General features: G+C 41.3%; 1 protein-coding gene across 6 annotated transcripts in view; it reads left to right on the top strand.

Annotated features, from left to right (window-relative positions):
* The window catches only part of nbl1 (NBL1, DAN family BMP antagonist), a 76,885-nt gene extending 55,272 nt beyond the window's left edge, over window positions 1-21,613 (top strand). For all 6 annotated transcript variants that reach the window (XM_072586520.1, XM_072586518.1, XM_072586523.1 and 3 more), the window contains exons 3-5: window positions 13,590-13,781; window positions 18,720-18,831; window positions 21,009-21,613. In XM_072586520.1, coding sequence (XP_072442621.1) covers window positions 13,594-13,781; window positions 18,720-18,831; window positions 21,009-21,239 — 531 coding nt within the window. In that variant the 5' untranslated portion in view covers window positions 13,590-13,593 and the 3' untranslated portion in view covers window positions 21,240-21,613. The remainder of the gene's footprint in view (window positions 1-13,589; window positions 13,782-18,719; window positions 18,832-21,008) is intronic.
* Window positions 21,614-23,189: the final 1,576 nt, after the last annotated feature.

Raw genomic sequence — 23,189 nt, 5'->3', positions numbered from 1 at the left:
TGGGGAGGGACGTATATCTCTGGTGGTGGGGTCTGTTTATTGGTGGCAGAAATGGCAGATGATGACTTTCCACCCTGCCACCCTCCATAGCACCTACGCCCTTGTACCCCACCCCTCCAACCACAACAAGGACAGAACCCTAGCCCCCGGGCCTTACCTTCCACCCCACCAACCTCTGTATGCGTTGCGTCATACTCTGCCATTTTCAGCACCTACAAACGGTCTGTACTGTGTCACACTCAGCACTATCCGTCTTTACTGTCTCACTCTCAGTATTGATCATTCTAAGTATCTTAATTATTGCTCATACACATCGCTGGACCCATATTGCACAGCAAATCAGAATGCCCAGAAACAACATTTTTGATATCCTCTTTTTCAATGTGCTTTTTGATTTTCTTCTCTTTTGTGTCTTTCCAACCGTTTTCCAAATCCAAAGATGTACATTTTCATGTCCATTGAAGTTCCCAGTTTATAATAGATGTCCAGTAAGATCTTCCAATTGGATTGGAATAATTTGACCACCTGCCTCTGATATTTGAACGTGCTTCGTGCTGTCGTATGGGGAGTGGTGGTGCACGAGAAAAGGGGGCGATTGCAGTTTGGAGTATGGATGAGATGTTTGTACAAGCATATCTTAGTGTTTCAGTACTCAGCAACTGGCAGAGTATTGTGACAGAGCTTGGCTTTTTATTAAAAGTCTAGTACTTTAGAGAAACTACTCATGCTTTTTTGAAGCTAAGTTTTTTTTTCTATGAATACTCTTTGTCTTCAGTAAATAAAAGTTTGCTGTGATGATTCACAAAACCCTTCATTCCTTGTGACAAGATTTGCATCACCTCTGATTGATGGAATCTCAAATCATGACTGTGATCCTATAGCCAATCTCCAAAAGGGATTTCCCATTCCTCACAATGTACTTTCATCTTTACTCTTTGCTCCATTCTGTGCTTCTGACCAAGGGGGCAGTCACATGACCAGTTTCTAGCCCTTCAGTATAAGTTGATAGATTAGGATTCCTGCTAAAACATTAATGATTTACGTTATGGGTTGTCTGAGAGGCAAACTCAGTCCCAAGTAACTGAGTAAATAAATTGATGACATTCTCCTATGATGCACTGCATGATTTAAATTCTGTTCCAATGTTGTAACAAACTGGAACCAATACTCATCATTAGTGAAACTGGGTAAAAGGTTAAAATTTATAGTGCAGGACGTTTGTCAAGTTTGAAAATGAGTGGGGTCAAGCATATTCAGGAAGCAGTGTTAGCTGACTCCTAGCTTGAATTTACAGAGTCTGTGAACTGCATGAGGGAGGGACAATGAAGGGAAAGGAAGGATTCCTCAATATTGCGACATGGCAAAATACGTAGAAGACAGTAAATACTTTGACTGCAACACAAGGAGGCTTCAAAGGGACTGGGTCTCTGTTGGGTGAACTATTTGAAGCCCAGGAGCAACTGAAGTTTACTAAGTAAGCTGAGGAGTTGGACCTGTGGGTGACTGAATCTGCAGGACGTGGATCAGCTCCTGTTGATTATTTCCCAATGTAATTTGTTGGGTTTTTGAAATAATGCTTTATTTCCCAAATCATAGGAGAAGAACAAGGCCATCCAGATCCTTGAGTCTGTCCCACCAGTAAATCCATTCATGATCCATACTTCAACTCTACTTCAGAACCCCCAGCCAGCTGATTTGGTTACATGTACCAGATTACTTTTGAATTGTTGCTCCAAATTGAAGTCTTTGGGTGAATGGGCTGACAAAAGTGGCTGTTCCCCTGCTGCGGAATGGCACTTTTGTCAAAACTGCCACTGAATGACTTAACATGCTTGGAAAGAATTCCCGTTGCGCATTTGAATTACCATTGTTGAGACCTAATGCTGTGGATTTTAATCATTAGGTGATTGACTGCCAGTGCACAACTGCATGATTGTGCCAGCAAAAACCCGACTCAGTCCAAGGTCTGAGTCTCATTAACGCATAATCAGCAACATCTGTATCTGGATGGTGGCATGATACAGTCTGACATTGCAGTAAAATATTGGGCAGTCCAAACACAATCCTGGAAAAGGACAGGTGGGAGGGGGAGTGAACATGGAGAAAGAGGACCTGCACTTCCAGTGGTCAATATGGTTCATTTTAGAGGTATAGCCCTCCACCCAGTCTCAAACTTTAAAGCTTTTTTTAGGCTCCTGTTCCATTGTCAGGTTTTGTTCATTAAATTGTCCATAATGGGTGCTTTGCCTCATCAGTGGTAAAAGTGGCCTCAGGGTCCTGTTTACGCAGATTAATGAAGTGCTCACAAAATGCTCCTCAGCTGCCCCCCTAGGTGACCGCAGAAAAAATGATGGCACAACCAGAATGAGATGGTAAATTCACCACCTTCATTTTAATTCAAACATGTTCTCTTTCTATGGGATAGAAATTGCACAAAATCTCTCTCTCTCTCTCTCTCTCTCTCTCTCTCTCTCTCTCTCTCCTCTTGCAGCTTTTTGTTGCCCATCCCTATGTCCCCTTCAATGGATGAGTTCTCTATTTCAGAGGACAGTTAAGGCATCGCTGTGAGCCTGGAGTCACACATACAACAGCACGGGTAAAGATGTCAGATTTCCTTCCCTCAAGGACATTGAATATATTATTCAAGTAAAAGTATCTGTTGTGAGGAGCTTCGGGGGAAATTATATTCCATTCCTGGGCCTCTTCTGCATAGATTCCAATCACAGTTGCATGAGTACCATACACAGAGTTCTGTATTGGCTGCATTGACTCTGGTCACAGTCTGGCACTGTGTGCTTTGAGTAATACATGTTAACATTGGTGAAGTGGTATTTGTGCAGAGCTCTCTCATTGTTTGTGGAGTAGGAAGTAATGAGGAAATTAAAGGACCAGTCCAAAGATACTTAAATGACACATTGTAACATGCTGTGTTTTGAAGGATTGTGTGCAAGGTCTTTTCTAACTAGACCTTAGGTGAACATAGAAGGGAGTGCATTGAGTGTAGATGCAGATATGGAATGGGTGCTCCTCTGTGATATTATACCTGCAAAGCTAAGACGAACCAGTATTTCAAGGCATACAATGAATCTACAAAAAAAAGAACAAATATGACTGGTTAGAAAAAAATGGGAGACATCTGGGACAAATCTGGGAATGCGAAAAATGTATAATCCATACCAAAAACATTAGTGGGTCCATTTCTTTTTGTGGGTTTGGAAATGTTTGTATAAGATCAGTAGTGCAGAATACTCATTAAATTTACAGCACAGATACAGACTATTCAGCCCAATGGGTCTATGGTGTTTATATTCCATATGGGCCTCTTACCATCTCACATCTATCTCTCTGCTTTCTCTTGTACTTATCCAGTTTGCCCTTCAATCTTCTCATCAGGGGATATGGTGTTACTGTAGAAAGATGGAGGTGAGGTAAAGGGTAGTCATGACTTTACTGAATTACACTCCAGGCTACTGAATGACCTACTCCTAATTCTATTTTATATCCTTAAATGTTTATTTGCTATTCACTTTCATTTGACAGTGAATGAAAAACACTCACACTTGTCTGAGTCAAGAAGTTTCTGTTCAATCCTTTCGGACTCATATGTGATGATCATTTATTTTTGGCTCCTCGTTTTGGAATTCCCAACAAGTGGAAACATCTCCACATCTATTCTCTCAAATATCTTTAGAACTGTAAAGACTGCTTTTCAGGTCACCTGTGAAGAAGATTCTGAGGATACCTGAATACTCTTTTTTTTTGTTTTTCCTTTGGATTTAGGAAGTACTGTATTTATAGAGAACATTAGGTCTGGAGGCGGAGTGAAACAATCATGGAATCTGTAATAGGCCAGATTGACAAAATCCAATACAGCCGATGTACAATCTGTGATATTGCTGAGTCATCAGGAGGACAGAAAAGCAAAGCAAGATTTCAGCCCAAGCTCCTTTTATCCAGTGTCTGCTCAGACAGCGGTATTGATGGAGGATGTGGTGCACCTTACTTGCTGCCTATCAAACCTTCTGATTGCATTATGTTGGCCAGTATTTGAGAGATCAGGAAATAAAACTAGAATGAACATTAAAGCAGTTTAATGAGCGGAAATATTCAAGTACTTCTTTATTCAAAAACCCTGACATTTGCAAGTCTTGTCCCTGAGATGTCGGTTAAAGGTCAAGTTTCACTGTTGCTGTGTTCGTGTCAGTTGAGCTGAAAAATTGCAGAAACAGCATCCTTCCTCTTCCCAGTTCTTTATTTAGAATGGTCAAGCTCTTTATCAGATTTGTATGTCCCAGGGAGGATGGATGTTGCTGCTAAACACTCAGATATATACAGTTATACACGGACACAGGCCTACAGATACATATACACAGCTATACACCACACACACATACACCGATTTACATGCGTGTGCACACACACACACACAGATACACACCACACATAGATATACATACGCAGATGTGCAGATACAGACTGACCTAGACATACAGATACATACACAAGCTGATATACATACACAGATACACAAATACAGATGCACACCGATAAACATGCAGATACATAGACACACAGATACTCAGACACACAAACAGATATATACATAGATATAGACGCACAGATAAATACAGAAAAACACTGACACGGAGATACATACACACATGTACACACACAGATACACAAACACCAATACATGATACACAAACAGATACAGGCATACTGATAAACACACAAATGCAGAATTTCTACTAAGACTTTGAGAAAGGAATTTCCCTTGTGGGAAAAAACATATGTTTCTGAAAGAAAAATGTTGCCATACAATGGAAAGTTCAGATTTGTGTCTTGCAGCCAAATCTGCTGCCTCCATCAAGTTGATTGAATAGAACTCAGAGTTTATATAATCTTTCAAAACAGGCCAAAATAATCAAAGGAAATGCATTTTTAAATGAGCAATAACCATGTAAAGCAATCAACTACTAGCCTGGATCTGTCAGAATAAAATAACTCAGTTATAGAGTCATGGAATGGTTATTGTACACACCATGGCCATTCATCCCATCAAGTCTGTATTGGCTCTCTATTAACCTACTCAGTCTGTCTACTGTTCCCTGCCTTTTCCCCACAGCCTTGCAAAGTTTCTCTCTGCTAATAATTAGCCAATTCCTTTTTGAAAGCTACAATTGAATCTGCCTTGACCACAAAACTCAGGCAATGTATTCCAGACCCTAACCACTCACTGAGAAAGAAAGCTTTTCCTTCTGTCCTATTTAGTTCTTTTGCCAAATATCTTAAATCAGAATCCTTTGGTTCTTGACTCATCTGCCAAGGGAACAGCATCTGCCTATTGATTCTGTCCAGGCCCCACATGATTTTGAGCACATTCTCTTCCCTTGATAGAACAGCCTCAGCTTCAACAATTGACCAAGGTAAAGAAACATGTAATGCCCAGAACCATCCTGTAAATCTTTTCTACGTCTTTTCCTCTGTCATCACACCCTTCCTAAACTGTGATGCCCAGTTTCAGTCTGTAGTGAGACAGAGATAGTTTCACTAATTTCAGTCATCAGCTTATTTGGCCCTGAAGCTCCAAATGGCCTGATTCTGCCTTTACCGTGTGTGTGTACTTTCAATTAACAAGTAATTTAAGCTTTAAACAGAAGTGTTCCCAGTTTCTGTATGGTTTATAGACCATTCACTGTGCGGGGTATTGATGGGCAGAGTAAGGTACCATTAGACAGAATTGGACTTTTTTTGGACAGTTCAGTATGTTGGCATTTATGTTCTTCATGGACAGGCCACATCGCGAACAGGTCAGGTAAAGATACCACCTGAATTGGTACAGATTTGAAGAGACCATGTTTGAATATTGATATGTACTACATTAGCTGGGGATTGAAATGGAGACTCAGTAATGGTGCTGCAATTAGCATCAGTGCTTTTGCTTTCTGTAGTAAGAAGTCAACAGGATGTTTCCATGATAGCCTTCCATATAGTGAGACCTGCATTTGAGTAGATGTCAAGTGAGAAAAAGATCAGTCTGTACTGATCAGACTCATGTTTTGTTCACAGGCAAAATGGTTAATGGATATCCTGCAGGTATTACCCATCTTTAATTGTTCCACTCCTTGTGCTGATGGGCTCCCAGAGTAGTGTTAGGTAGGAAATGCTAAGTTTTTGTTACATTATGATGAGAGATGGAGATAGGTGTCCAAATTGGGATGGTGTGTGATTTGAGGAACTTGGTCAGGATTATGTTCCCATGATCTTGCTGTCCACGCATTCTTCATGATGGAAATTATTGAACTGGGAGGGTCCATTGAAATCCGCTTAATGGGCTGCTGTACCATCTTCAGTATATTGTGCATGTTACAACCCTAATGTGCCAGTGAAGCTGAATGGTGGACACTGATCGAAGTGGCAAGAGTTCAATGCTGCTTTTTTTACGCTCAAAAATTAACATTGTTCTTTGGATGAGAGTGGTACTTGGTACATGTAAAATCACAATATTAGTAGAACCTATTTGAGCTCACGTTTCCAGAACACTAGCACAACATCTCTTCATTATAGAACTGAAGTGCTTCTTAAGTAGGTCTAGCTTTTTGCCTTTATTCACGTGTTGTCTCCTGATGCAGTGTCATTTTGTCCTATTGTTTGATGTATGTGAACGCCTCTGTATTCGCTTTCTCTGTTGCATTAAACATCTTGTATTCTGGCCCCTCCAAGTTGACAGCTTCTGAGAGTGAACAGCCGTACCTTATAAAATCATTCTGCCAAGTTCATCCTTCTGACGTCATTGCAATGCTTCTCAGAGTTATTGTTTCAGCAACCAGAACCATAGACACCAACTTGGGTGTCTGATGCCAAGAGTGCTTTGTGGCTTCAACACAGTTCTTGGGATTTACGAAATTGGTGTATGTGTAATATAGCCCAGCATCTCTTTGCTGTTACAGGAGAGAAAAACGCACTTAACATTTCAGATCAATGACCTCCCATCAGAATCTCTGATATTGAGATATTAATTTTTTTTCTCTTTTCACAGATATGACTTGGTCAGCTGAGTATTTCCAGCATTTTCTATTTTTATTTCAGATTTCCAGCAATATTTGGTGTTTGTATTAGGGAGGAGAAAGCAAGGACTGCAGATGCTGGAGATCAGAGTCCGAGAGTGTGGTGCTGCAAAAGAACTGTGGGTCAGGCAGCACTTGAGGAGTAGGAGAATCGACGTTTCGGGCATAAGCCCTTCATTCCTGATGAAGGCCGTTTGTATTAGTGACTCAATTTGTATCATTTGTTACTGCCTTATACTGATGAAGGCAGTAAAGGTGGAAGAGGTACCTGGTCAGCCCTGTGCTGGGAAGAGTTTGGACACTCTACCATCAATATCCATAGTTGCGGACTACAACTTGCCAATGAAAGTGTAGGTTGTCACAGCAACTTGGATTCTGTGAGGACTAGTTGGATTAGTCAGCTGGGTGGCTGATGTGGATCAGATTGGCGTGAGAGGCATAGATTTCGATCGGTTTTCCAGCTGGGGTGAGTTTGGGATCTGACTCCTTACTCTGCCCATGATGGAGACATGGTGCGGAGCCAGATTGTCTTCTGGCAGAGAACTCACAAAGATGGAAATAGGTGAATTTGATATGTAGCAGACACGATGTTTCTAAGGAGAGTATAGGGGCTGGTTTATTGAAAAGGAAACAGATATCATTGAATAGAAATTCTAGGGCTTTGTGACATTTCGCATGGGATGGTACAGTCTATGTTGTATGTTTTAAAAACCTATTGCAGATTATAACTTGTCTGTTGACGGTTTCACAACTGAAGCTCTGACTTTGATTACTGTGGCCTTTTTGGAGAGCTATATAAACACCAGGCTGTTTGGCTCTATTTGGCTGATGAGGAATGTAGCTGTGACTGGTAGAGAGCCAACGTTCAGCCTTTGAGAGTTAAGGTCCTTTGTCGGTGCCAGTCCAGTTAAGTAAACATAAAGTTTCTCTGTGTGATGAAATTTAATTGCTGAGCTTTTAAGCCCCCCTGCCAATTCTGACAGGACAGCCCTATCTGTAAATCTATTATGTTATTTCCATGGGAATAATATTGCATTATGCATTTGGCATTGGAGGTGGCATTTTATAACTGTCTGTCTAAATAAGGAAGTTTATCCATGGTTCACATATCTTTTGTAAAGCATTACTATTCAATTTCATGATTTATTCTTGTGTTCTGGGCAAATAGCCTGAAACAGCTTCCCACTGCAGTTTCTGGAAGGTGCAGCTTCCTTATTTATACCATTGCTGCTTATGGAACCTGCTGGAAGGAGTTAATCAAGTGGATTGGGTGAGCCCTGTGCCCTTCTCCCTTTAACATGGGTTGTGATGGTGAATTGTGTAATGTGTCATACTCATGGCAATGTTCACTTACACTTACATGACACCCATGCTTATATTATGTGAGACCCATGGTGATGCTCAATGCATATGATGTGAGACCCATGGTGATGCTCACTGTGTGTTATGTGATACCTGTGGTGATGCTCACTGTGTGTTATGTGAGACCAGTAGCAATGCTCATAGTGTGTTATGTGAAGTCTGTGGCAATGTTCACTGTGTGTTTTGTGAAACCTGTGGCAATACTCACTGTCTGTTGTGTGAGACCTGTGGTGATGCTCACTATGTGTTTTGTGAGACCCATAGCAACATTCACTATGTTATGTGAGTTCAATGTGGTTGCTCACTGTGTGTTATGTGAGACTCATGGCAATGCTCACTGTATATTATGTGAGAAACATGGTGATGCACACTCTGTTATGTGACACCCATGACAACGCACATTCTGTGTTATGTGAGTCCCATGGCAATGCTCACTCTGTTATGTGACACCCATGGCGATGCTCACTGTATGTTATGTGAGAGCCATGGTGATGCTCACTCTGTGTTATGTGAGACTCATGACAATGCTTACTATATTATGTGAGACCCGCAGCAATGTTCAGTCAGTCATTGAGTGCATCCGATGGTCTCTTGTGTTGAAATCCAAAAGTGATGCTTCCTCACTCCAGATAATTGGCACCTTCCCACAGTGACAAAATAAGATTAGAAAAGGACCCTGGTCGCTGCAGCTCTTGAAGAAGCAGTCTGGCTGCAGATTGCAATGCATACAACTGCTTTTAATCAGCCTGATTGAACTAGGTTCCAATGATATAAAGTTAACACAGTTTAAAAATCATCTGGCCCACTACTTGAATAACTGAAGTTACAGTAGTACATTAACCTTGGAATATAAACATTTTCCAATACTACTGTGTTTTATTTAATTTTTCAAGAATTACATAAGATTGTTTCAGTGCAGAATCTTTAGGATGGGGCTGATAAATCATCATTGCTGGCAAGACCATTTGTTGCCTATCTGTTGTTGCCCCGAGCTAAATGATTTGCTTGGCCATTTCAGGGGACAGTCAAGAATCAACCACATTTCTATGAGGTTGGAGTTACATGTTACCAAGCCCGGATAAGGATGGCAGATTTCCTCTCTCTAGCCATGATGATGGTTATGGTCTCCCTTTCCCTACAGATAATCCTTACTTCTTGATATAAAGATGTTTCAGTTGATTGTATTTCCTCATTCCTCCATCTTTTCGAGAGCTGCCTGACCATTGAACACACATGGAACCACTAGGTCTTCTATACGGGTTCTTCATGTTGTCTCTTCCCCACTTTGTTGGTAAACACTTACCTACTTTTCTCAGTTCACTACTGCTTTCCATCTTCTTTAATAGATTGAATTTTGCCATCAGCAGTAAAGCAACAGCACACACCACTGATCTTGAAGAAAGCTGCCCAAAAGGACCTAGGTACCTCTGCGGCATCAATTTGCTTCTTTCCTGACAGCTGTTTTAATCTGGTGCCATGTCAGCCTCAGTGTCAGCAGGAGTTAAGCATGCAGGGTCGGCAATCAATCACATTGAAGCATTCTCATAGATGGCAAATCAGAATGTCAAAACCATTTCATCTTTCACTTTTACTTCAAATATTCAACATAGTAAAATAAATAATTATGGTTGGATAAAGAGAAATTATAAAATATCATAAACAACCTTTAAAAAGCATCATTCTATAATATATGGACTTTTTGTATCGAAAGGGAAAGAAAAATGGCATTCCATAAATGTAAGTTAGCTTTTCAGGACCAGTAGAATGTTTAGCAATAATAATAAACTTAGTTAATAGCTGTTAAACATGCTATTAAACATATTTATTTTAAGGACTTTTACGTTGAGGCTATAAGTGTAAGAGTACAGGTTTTGTATAAGTTCTTTGCGATTTCCTGTTGATTGTAGTTTGGGGGATCTTCAACACTGCACGTTTGGAGATGTGTAGACTCATAACAGCACTTCCTAGAGTTCCATGAAATTCTGGGCATATGCAGACTCACAAAATTGCTGTCGGTTTCAATGGAATAATAATTGCTAACACTGACTGTTTTAAATCTTTGCCACTGCAAATATCTATCCAAAGTGCAACTGTTGGTGAAATACAGTTTCAGAAAAAAGATGTAGGCTTTGTGGATATTTCGTAAGAAAATATTTTGAATTCTAGTTTTGGTTCTGAGGGTGTCAACATTACCTCTCTTGTTGAAGAGTGATTAACAAAAAGTGCTACTTAACTGGTTATGTTGAACAGATTCAACTATGGGATCACTAGAGAGAAATGAACAGTGATTCATGATCTGTCATGTTCCACATCCATATGCTGTTCTTTCTTTTGCATGTTCAGCTGTTTATAATCTGCTGAGCGCAGGGCTTGACCAGCAAGAGACACAGCTGGTTAGTGTAAGGCTGCTACCAATTATACTGTGTTTTGGTTGTATTGTGAGTGGGGTGGGGTTTCAAAATTCACCCTATCAGCATTTGCAAGCTTGAGGAGACTCTGATAAATTGTGCTTGTCTGATTAAAGACAAGTGATGGAAATCCTATAATCTATTCTATTATCTGAAAACATTGACTCCAAAAGTGCACAGATTGGATGGTGTAGCATTCTGGAAATTCACTAACCTGTCAGCCCATTTAAAGGGTGCACAGAAGGATACAGGTGAGAGTCAGTGCCCTAATTCAAACTAAATGATGAGAATTGGACAGTGGGCAGTTTAAATGTTATTTGTTCACCAATAGTCTATCCAAGTTCAGCATCAATTCCAATCAGTAAGTGGACTTTACACCCTTTATCATTGAAAGTTTACCTTTACTGGCTGAAGGCTAGCCTTTTAAGAGCATGATCTGTGAGATGGTAATAACAAAATCCCATATTTTGTAATTATTGTAACCTCACATACATGTGTTTCTCACAAAGATGGAGCTAACATCTGATAGGGGCTGATTCACATTTGGAGGATGGGTTTTGTTACAAATCAAAATTTGTGTACAGATAGGAACAGGAGAAAGTTTTACACTGCATTTTAACTTTTATGCAATGCATGTACGACATAAAATAATGATAAATGCAATGTTGTCCCTAATTTTAAGACTAGTAATTTCCTGAAACTTGCTGTACCTTAAGCAAAGAACTCTCGCTCTATATCTTATGTTTGACTCACACCTTTGAAGAACCAATGTTTTCTTTCTAGGCCTGACAGGAGGCCAAAGTTTTGACCTATGACCCTCTCCCAGCTCTTTGTGCTTGGGGATTAACCCTATTGACCTGCCAATTAAACCTGATTCCATATCGCCTCGGGCTTAGATTGCAGACAACAATCTTGTCTGACTTCACATAAATGCAACCATTTCACAAATCACATGTGAATGTTTACTGGAATGTTTTCAACGACACTCCACGAGTTAAAGTTGAGTTGATTTAGTGCATAGGAAGTACCATTAAGGATAGAGTCTTTGATTATGTCTAATTTTACATTCCCAGCATGCTGATGTTCAGGGGAATGTAATCCCTGGGAAGCTAGTTTTCAGTTAACAATTAATTTAAATACTCCTAAATATGGACCCCTAAATGCTTGGGTTATATGGTAAAAGAAGGGAATCTCAAGACATGAACAGTTTCAAACTGGAAAATTATAGACAGATAATAACATCAATAATCATAATAATCAACATTCCCCATTCAGAGAAAAGCCTGGATTAATTTAAAGGAGGCAGAGACTGTAGTGATGAGGTGGGCTGATGCTTTTTTGATTTGTATTTATCTTGTAAAGACCCAGGTACAAAAATGAGAATAGGGTAGAATGGTGAGCTAACAGCCTTAGGAACTAACTTAATGAGGGTGTGCTATTACAACATGCAAATTAGAACCTCTTACAACACTTTATTTTGTGATAATGAAACCCATTGAACATTGAAGAACTAGAAGTCAAAAAACTGCCTTGGTCCTCCATTACCCCATGCCTCCCTTCCCTTTGTAAACGTTCAGTAAGGATCATCAGAAATTATAATTTTTAAATGAGTTTTTGACAACTTTGAAAACTAAGGAGGAATTATCCAATAATGCTTAAATCAAAGTCATTTTCTTAATGGATTAGAGTGAGAAAAAAAGAGATTACTGCTTTATTACTGTGTAATTTAAATGCTAATGCTGCTGCAGTATATCCCTTGGATGGTGGGAGGCTGATGTGTTCCACAGTGTCTCATTTTAAATCCCAAAAGCCAGAATGGATCTGCCAAATTTATAGGTCCAGAAGATGTTTAACCCATTCCAATTGTCTTTATATGACTGATTTTGCTGGTTTGTTTCCATCAGCATGAATAGTCTATTTGATATTCTATACTCAAGACTCATGAGAGTAATATCATTCCAACTGAATCAGGCATCTGATGTGCTGATTTAGAGGGATATCAGCAACTTCCATATTCATTGTAAAGAGTTTGTTGCAAATCAGAAAATGCACTAAAACAGGCCAAGCCCACGTCCCTTAGTCCAGAAGTTTGTGATATTGGGGAAAGTACCTCATCACACCAAATACTTTGGCCTTTCTGCTTCTGAAATTACTTGAAGTTTGCGCTCTGAAATTCATTCTTGTTGAATGTACAATCTGTTTATTCATGGCTGTGCCCCTGACATTGAAAACTAAATGGAAGAAACCAGGGCTAATTCGTAGATTTAGATTAGATTAGATTAGATTCCCTACAGTGTGGAAACAGTCCACACTGACTCTCCGAAGAGTAACCCACCCAGACCCATTTCCCCTCTGACTAATTCACCTAACACTACGGGCAATTTAGCGTGGCCAATTCACCTGACCTGCACATCTTTGGACTGTGGGAGGAAACTGGAGCACCCGGAGGAAACCCACGCAGACACGGGGAGAATGTGCAGAATCCACACGGACAGTTGCCCGAGGCTGGAATCGAACCTGGGACACTGGAGCTGTGTGGCAGCAGTGCTAACCACTGAGTAAGGAGAAAAGAAGTGGGAAGAGAGAGAGAGGGAAAGAGAGAGAGAGAGAGAGAGAGAAAAGGCATAAGCCATGGATGAAACTGTTAGGGAAGGCTTCATATGTCTCATTATCCAGTCCCCTGTTTTATGTGGGTGCATCTGTGCATTGAGATGTTGTTAACTCATTCTCAATTGACATTTTTTCTCTCTAGGACTATGGTGGAGCCGTTGATGATGATGTGTTGGTCCATTTTGGGCATTCTGCTTCCAACTCTAGTTTTTGCAGCACCTCCTCCCATCAATAAACTGGCACTGTTTCCTGATAAAAGTGCCTGGTGTGAAGCAAAGAACATCACTCAGATAGTTGGCCACACTGGATGTGAGTCGAAGTCCATCCAGAACAGGTAGGTATAAAAACAAGTGCTAAAGTAGCTTTCCAGGCCTTTTTTGTATTAAAGTTAAATGGAAATATCAGAATATAGTAGACTTTCAAAGACAATTGAAGTCATCTGGATAATCCTCAATGTCTAGAAAATATCATACTCCACAATGTCTCATTTACTCCCCTATCAATCTTTTTCTCCAGCTGCTCATCCATCTGATCCTACAACAGTTGTTATTGTGAACACCATTCGCAGTGCTGGAATTTATTACCAATCCCTAATTTCTCTTGAGAAGCTGGTGGTGAGCTACCTTCTTGAACTTTTGCAGTCCACTTGGTGTGGCTCTACCTACCATTCTATTAGGAATGAAACTCCAGAATTTTGACATGACGACTGTGAAGGTGATATAGTTCCAAGTTAGGATGGTGTCTGCCTTGGAGGACAACTTGCAGCTAGTGGTATTCCAATGCATGTGCTGTCTTTGTGCTTCTAGATGCATCTAGAAATCTGGAAGTGAGCCAAATATTGCAGGACTCCTATCCTCTGACTTGCTTTGTAGCAACAGTATTTATTTGACTGGTCTAATTAAGTGTCTGGTCATTGGTAACCCCCAGGATGTTGATTCTGGAAGATTCAGTGATAACAATGCCATTGAACACCAAGTAGCAATGGTTATATTGTTATTGTTTGGAGATGGTCAATGCTTGGTACTTATGTAGCACAAGTGTTACCAGCCACTTATCAGCTGTGTATTGGTATAGGCTGCTTCAGTCTCCAAGGAGTCAGGAATGGTGCTGAACATTGTGCAATCATCTGTACATAATTCCCACTTTTCACTTTATGATGAAAAGAATGTCATTGATGAAAGAGCTGAAGATGGTTGGGCCTAGGACACTTTCCTGAGGCACTCCTGCAGAGATGTCCTGGGACTGAAATGATTGACTTTCAGCAACCACAACCATCTTCCTTTGTGCTAGCTATACCTCTGCCCAATGGGTGGTCTCCCCCGATTTGTTTTGACTTCTGCTGTGCTAGGGCTCTTGAATGTTACACTCAGTTAAATTAATGCTGCCCTGATGACAGTGGTAGTCAGTCTCACCTCACCTCTGGAGTTCAGCCTTTTTGTCCAAGTTTGACTGTAATGACGTCAGGAGCTGACCAAACCTAAACTGAATATCAGTAAAGGAAGAGTCAATCAGTGCCACTTGATACCTGTCAGTGATACCTTCCATTACAGCTGATGATCAAGATTATATTGATGGAGCTGTAATTGGCCAGATATGATTTGTTCTGCCTTTAGAAGACTGGTCATATCTAAATAAGTTTCCACATTGCCGGGTAAATTACAGCTGTACTTGAACATCCCGGGCATGGCGAATGTTTGATCATGGTATGATTTTGTGAATTTGGCAATTTCAGGCTAACATGGCTTGACCATGGCTAACCCACCTAACCTGCATATCCCTGCACACTACGGGGCAATCTTCTTTTTAGCATGGCAAGTCCACCTAACCTGTGCATCATTGGACCATGGGAGGAAACCCATGCAGACATGGGGAGAATGAGCAAACTTCACACAGACAGTGGCCTAAGGCTGGAATCGAACCCAGTCCCCGGTGCTGTGAGGTAGCAGTGCTAACCACCGTGCCACCAAAAAAGAGTTTTCTACAGAGGAGAGATAGAACATAGAACATAGAAAAATACAGTGCAGTACTGGCCTTTTGGCCCTCGATGTTGCGCCGATCCAAGCCCACCTAACCTACACTAGCCCACTATCCTCCATATACCTATCCAATGCCCGTTTAAATGCCCATAAAGAGGGAGAGTCCACCACTGCTACTGGCAGGGCATTCCATGAACTCACGACTCACTGAGTAAAGAATCTACCCCTAACATCTGTCCTATACCATACCTTATTTAAAGCTATGCCCCCTCATAATAGCTGACTCCATACGTGGAAAAAGGTTCTCATGGTCAACCCTATCTAAACCCCTAATCATCTTGTACACCTCTATCAAGTCACCCCTAAACCTTCTTTTCTCCAATGAAAACAGCCCAAGTGCCTCAGCCTTTCCTCATACGATCTTCCTACCATGCCAGGCAACATCCTGGTAAACCTCTTCTGCACCCGTTCCAGTGCCTCTACATCCTTCATATAGTATGGCGACCAAAACTGCACACAATACTCCAGATGCGGCCGCACCAGAGTCTCATACAACTGCAACATGACCTCAGGACTCCAGAACTCAATTCCTCTTCCAGTAAAAACCAGTACGCCATATGCCTTCTTCACTGCACTATTTACCTGGGTGGCAACTTTCAGAGATCTGTGTACATTGACACCAAGATCCCTCTGCTTATCCACACTACCAAGTGTCCGACCATTAGCCCAGTACCCCATCTTTTTGTTACTCATACCAAAGTGAATCACCTCACACTTACCCACATTGAACTCCATTTGCCACCTTTCTGCCCAGCTCTGCAGCTTATCTATATCCCGCTGTAACCTGCCACATCCTTCCTCACTGTCAACAACTCCACCAACTTTCGTATCATCCGCAAACTTGCTCACCCAACCTTCAAGTCCCTCCTCCGGGTCATTTATAAAAATGACAAACAGCAATGGTCCCAAAACAGATCCTTGCGGAACACCGCTAGTAACTGCACTCCAAGATGAACCTTTACCATCAACTATTACCCTCTGTCTTCTTCCAGCCAGCCAATTCCTAATCCAAACCTCCAAATCACCCTCAATGCCATACCTCTGTATTTTTTGCAGTAGCCTACCATGGGGAACCTTATCAAACGCCTTACTAAAATCCATATACACCACATCTACTGCTTTACCTTCGTCCACCTCCTTAGTCACCTTCTCAAAGAATTCAATAAGGTTTGTGAGGCACGATCTGCCCTTCACAAAACCATGCTGACTATCCTTGATCACATTATTCCTATCCAGATGTTCATAAATCCTGTCCCTTACAATTCTCTCTAAGATTTTGCCCACAACAGAAGTAAGGCTCACCGGCCTATAGTTACTAGGGTTATCCCTACTCCCCTTCTTGAACAAGGGAACCACATTTGCTATCCTCCAGTCTTCTGACACTATTCCTGTACACAATGAGGACATAAAAATCAAGGCCAATGGCTCTGCAATCTCCTCCCTTGCTTCCCAGAGAATCCTAGGATAAATGCCATCAGGCCCAGGGGACTTATCTATTTTCACCCTTTCCAGAATTTCCAACACCTCTTCCCTACATACCACAAAGCCATCCATTCTAATTAATTGTGACTCAGTATTCACATCGGCAACAATGTCCTGTTCCTGAGTGAATACTGACGAAAAGTATTCATTTAGTGTCTCCCCAATCTCTTCAGCCTCCACACGCAACTTCCCACTACTATCCTTGACTGGACCTATTCCTACCCTAGTCATTCTTTTATTCCTGACATACCTATAGAAAGCCTTTGGGTTTTCCCTAATCCTACCAACTAAGGACTTTTCATGTCCCCTCCTTGCTGCTCTTAGCTCTCTCTTCAGGTCCTTCCTGGCTACCTTATAACTCTCAATCGCCCCAATTAAACCTTCACGCCTCATCTTTACATAGGCCGCCCTCTTCCCTTTAACAAGGGATTCCAATTCCTTATTAAACCACAGCTCCCTCACACGACCCTTTCCTCCCTGCCTGACAGGTACATACTTATCAAGGACACTCAATAGTTGCTCCTTGAACAAGCTCCACATATCAATTGCGCCCTTGCCTTGAAGCCTACTTTTCCAAGTCACGCATCCTAAGTCGTGCCTCACTGCATCATAATTTCCCTGCCCCCAGCTATAACTCTTGCCCTGCAATGCACACTTATCACTCCATCACTAGAGTAAAAGTCACCGAATTGTGGTCACTGTCCCCAAAGTGCTCGCCTACCTCCAATTCTAACACCTGGCCTGGCTCGTTACCCAGAACCAAATCCAGTATAGGGATATAAACAGAAGATGGTAGTACAAAAGGGATAAGCTTGTTGGGCTTAATAGCTTTCTGTTGTTCCTATAAACTATTATTTAAATATGTCTTTGTAAAGCGACATAGAAAATTAAATTCTTTGAACTGGTTTGCTGTCAGGATTAAAGGCCGTATATTATCCAGAGATTAATCTCAACTTCCAATAAGTGGAGACTTGGAAATAGATGAAAGATGGTGTTGAGTTTGACATTGTTCCTAAAACTGTTGCTCAAGTCAGTTTGCAACAAAATAACACAATCTGCCATGAAAAGATCTCACGAAAAGATCTACATGAAAAGATCTCATCTGTTTCTGCAGTGACTTGATACTACCCAGCCAGATGGCAGCAAGAGTGAGTGGCTGAAAAATATTTAAACACTGTTTTGTTGATTACTGAGCTGTTTGGAAGTTTAACTCAGCAGCTGAATCTCCAATGGTTTCTCTGGTGATGGATGTGGTGCATCTGTCCTCCATCAGACTGGGCACATAGCAAGCACTGGCCATTTTTCTGTTCTCTCAGCTTATTTCATGCGTGAATGACACTTCAGTACCCAGTGATGCAATGGCGAATTGCTGTCTTCCCAGAACTATAATGTGTAAGAACCATAATTAGAACATCACACCAAATTTAGGGGTCTCAGAGCTCTTTTCAAGACTTGTGGCTCTTATTTCTCTGTGGGATTCTGATATTTGGTGGTCTATATTCATTTTTTGAGCATCTGTGAGTGACTCATTCACTCAGTAAATATTATAAATAACATTTTTCATTAGCTTTCCAATGTTGTTCAGTTGGGTTGAAACAAATAAAATGTGATCAACTTTATGCCAGGCTTAATTGAATGGTAATCTCTGATGATAGCATTTTAGATCTAGTTTTATTTCAGCCAAAAAAAACATCTGCTTTATATGAAGAGTTTCAGTGATATAATAATCTGCTCTGTTTCATTGTCTCCCACAGAGCATGCCTTGGCCAGTGTTTCAGCTACAGCGTACCCAATACTTTTCCGCAGTCCACTGAATCCCTTGTTCACTGTGACTCCTGCATGCCAGCACAGTCTATGTGGGAAATTGTAAGTAACTGTTTGACTACCCATCTGATTTCAAACGGCCTCCGGGTCTAATTACATGCGATTCATCCTTCCTGTTAGTCTCTTCTCTTGATCACAAAGTAATTTCAGTTAGATTTTCTGCATTGGATGCTTTCCTATGTCTCCCTATTCTATCACTTTGGTCCTTGCCCATCTTATTATCCCCTGTTGTTCCTCCAAGTACCCAACCCCAATCCAAGGCTGTATTGGATCAGCCATATTAATACACTGACTGAGAATTCAATGGTGAGTAACTTCTGATTTCCAAAAATCTGCCTACCATCTACAATGAACAAATCAGTAGCTTGCCAAAATGATCTCCACTTGAGTGTGGTTCGAATAACTCTCAAGATGCCCACATCACCCAAGACAAAGCAATCTTCTTGATTTTCTTTATTCATTCGAGGGATGTGAGTATCACTGGCTGGTCCAGCATTTATTGCCTGTCTCTATTTGTTCTTGAGAAGGTGATAGTAGTGAACTGTCTTCTAGAACCACTGCAATCCATTTGACGTGAGTTGACCTACAATGCCATTCAGGAGGGGATTAATGGATTTTGACCCAGCAACTTGATTGTCATCTCATCCACCACTTTAAATATTTGCATTCTCCAGCATCCCAGCGGCTGCACTGTGTGCCACCCCCCAGCGGCTGCACTGTGTGCCACCCCCCAGCGGCTGCACTGTGTGCCACCCCCCAGCGGCTGCACTGTGTGCCACCCCCCAGCGGCTGCACTGTGTGCCACCCCCCAGCGGCTGCACTGTGTGCCACCCCCCAGCGGCTGCACTGTGTGCCACCCCCCAGCGGCTGCACTGTGTGCCACCCCCCAGCGGCTGCACTGTGTGCCACCCCCCAGCGGCTGCACTGTGTGCCACCTGCAGGCTGTACTGCAGCAACACGTCACGGTTTTTTTGACAGCATGCAGACAAAGGAAGCACATGGTGAGGAAGCAGGAGAGAGAGAGAGAGAGAGAGAGAGAGAACCTGCACAGTTACCTACTGCCTTTGCTGTTTGCATTCATGTGTTGCTGGACATCGGAGTGCATCTGGGAAAATTAACAAACAGTGAAATTCACAACTAATCTTGGAGGAACTGTTGGGCAAAGTTCACAACACAGAATCAGATAAGTTAATTGTTTTAAGACTGTCCAAGAGAAAGGCTGCAGTAGTGGGTATGTGGTGGAGGCTGGTACAATTGCAACATGAGAGGCATTTGGATGGGTATATGAATAGGAAGGGTTTGGAGGGATATGGGCCGGGTGCTGGCAGGTGGGACTACATTGTGTTGGGATATCTGGTTGGCATAGACGGGTTGGACCGAAGGGTCTGTTTCCATGCTGTACATCTCTATGTTCCAACCCCAGAATGTCGTTGATCTGTGGAATTCCTTGCCCAGGGAAGTAGTTGACACTACTTTGGTAAACATTTTTAAAGCTAAGGTAGATATCGTTTTGAAAAATAAAGGAATTAAGGGGTACAGTGAGAGTGTGGGTAAATGGATCTGAGTCCACAAAAAGGTCAGTCAGTATGGTGGAGTAGGCTCAAAGGGCTGGACAGCCTACTCCTGCTCCTAGTTCTTATGTAAACCCACGACCCCTACCAGCTAGCAACACAAAGGTAATAGATAAATGGACACAGTACCATTTTCATTTTTGCTTCCAAACTACCCATTCTCTTGGCTTTGAAATATATCGCTGACCGTTCACAGTTGATGGGTCAAAATCCTGGAAGTCTCTTCCTAACAGTACTACAGGTGTACCTCTACCACAAGAACTGCAGTGGTTCAAGAAGGCACCTCACTATCACCTTCTCAAGCACAGAAATGGACAATAAATTTCAGCATAGGTGGTGTGTCCACATCCCACGAAAAATATGTTTTAATCACACCAGACCCTCATTCTCTTTCCTGCAGTTTCATTATCCTGAAATAAAGAATCATCACGCTACCAGAAATCAGTCTTTCCCAGGACTTAAAACTGTGGAAATCCTCCCACTCTCCTGCAATCTACAGCCTTTTAAAACGAAGGTTGAGAGTACTGAGTCATTGCATGCTGAACCACATCCTTTATTTGCTCTTTCTTCACTCCTGCTGTTCAACATGGTTCCCAAATAGCAACTGAGGAAGAAAAACCTAAAACATATTCACGGTTTGTGTTCCAGGTCATGTTGGAGTGCCCAGGCAATGAGGAAATGCCCAGAGTGGACAAACTAGTGGAGAAAATTGTACACTGCAGTTGCCAGGCATGTGGAAAGGAACACCACCAAGATTCCCAAATTTTTAATGCAATTCTAAATGAAGAAGAAGCTTCTCCCATGGATACAGTTGGATCCCCTCAGATTGTTCACCATGACGAGCAAGTTGCTCTCAAAACTGGCACTGAGGAAGAGTAGACTTGAACACAAGAAGGAAAAAAAAGCAGATTGTGGGATAAAATTTTTGTTTTATTTGTTGAGCTTTAGAGAGAAAAATCAAAATATAACATTTTCTAAAATAAAATCCTCGCAGACTATTTAACGGGAAAGTCTTTAAAATATGCCATTTGTTATAGAAATTAAGCAGGAACCCCAATCAAATACTAATATATAGCTCATCAAGATCCAGCAAAGTATAATTAGAATTTGGTGATCAGTGTTCGATTCACGATGTCTGTTATTAACAAGTCTGTTTTTTGTACCGCAGAAATCCCTGTGTGTAGCCATTTCAAACCTATAACTGTTTGTATATAAAATTACAGTTTATAAATCTCAAACTTTTTTTTTCAAAATCCTCCTTTCAGTTAATTTGTAGGTCATTAAAGATATTGCAATGTAGAAGAGAAAAGAGACAACACTGAAAAAGAGAGAGAGAGAGAGACAGAGGCGCGCGCACTCGCACACGCACACACCGCGCACACGCGCGCGCGCGCGCAATGTGGCACAAAACACAGAGAAAGAATAAGGCTCTTTTAAATGGAGAGGTAAGGAGACTGGCAGACACACCCACACATGCACAGACAGAAACATAAGTAGATCAAAAAGGCAGACGTGGACAGAAAAGCAAAGAGACAAATTAAAACACTACACCCACTCATCATTTCAGAAGAAAATGCAAATCTTGTCAAGATAATTTGCATAATGAATGTGTATTTTTGATATGTAAAGAGCACCGAAAATGTGATTTGTGTTTGGAACAGACTGAGACACTGAACTTCTGATTTGATGGGCAAAGTTTATATGTGGTATGGGAAGATTTCAAATATTCCAGCCTTTGTCATGACTTTGTGGTTGCTGTGCTGATCCTAGTTTGGGGTGGATGTGGGGTGTCCATGGCATCTGAATCAGGGAAAGGAGAAAAAGTTGATTAAGGTTTCCATTTCTGAGCACTATTCAATGCCTCCTGTTGGAAACTGCATGTACGAATGACAGGTAAAAGTAGAATTGTCCCAGTTGTGATGCTCCCATGATCAGAAAGCCTGCTGACATACACTGTTCAGTTCCTGGGAGGAGTGCCTATCCCGATGAAATATAAGAGAGTGACCAACACTCATGTAACTACCTTCGACAAGAAGCAAACTCTTCCAAATAAAAGATAAACCAAGATGAAAATGGAAGAGGGAAGGAGGAAATGGGGAGGAGTAACCAGGAAAGAGGGTAAATGTTCAAATTTGGTTTTATGATATTATGTATTCTTCTTTTAATTAATTCTGTAATCATTCAAATTGATCATATATGGTGCCCTGTATAATTCTTCAGAACTAAACTTGAGGTAATACAGGTCAGATTTCTCTCCCTTGCAGTTAAATGAAGCATGGAAACTGCCAATTCCTTTCCCCAGCCTAGCTGAGTGCTATTTTGAATTTACAGATCCATTGACATTGTGTGTCATTTTAACCTCTGCTCTGAATAAGGGATCAGTAGTTAATAAAGTAAAATGTTTATAGTGTTCTCTCTAGATTTGTGGAGGCAGTTTAATTATAAGCTTCAGTTGTCACAAATTCCATTTTCTACTTAACAAAATGCGAGAAACTGATAAAAATGATCAAGCTAAGCAAAAGCAACGATCAGAAAATAGAACCAAGGTCAGACGGAGAAGCATTTGTGCAGGTCCCAGAGGGAAATCTTATATTTCTTCTACCTCAGGAATTCACTCAGAATTTCATTCGTGTGTGTGTGTGTTGTTCTTTGTTGTTGGCAGCAGTTTACCTGAGTTTATGAGCTAACCTTCTGGCCATATTCGTCAACACCATGCTGATGAGCCATGTTAGTTACAGTCAAGTCTTTGTGCCATACCTCCCATATGGACACTGCCACCAGTTTATCTGCATTCCTGACTAGATTAAAATCTAGGCTCCTGAAATACAA

The sequence above is a fragment of the Chiloscyllium punctatum genome, chromosome 16 (assembly GCF_047496795.1).
Source record: "Chiloscyllium punctatum isolate Juve2018m chromosome 16, sChiPun1.3, whole genome shotgun sequence".
Taxonomy (NCBI): Eukaryota; Metazoa; Chordata; class Chondrichthyes; order Orectolobiformes; family Hemiscylliidae; genus Chiloscyllium; species Chiloscyllium punctatum.
This window is presented reverse-complemented; position numbering and strand designations above follow the sequence as displayed.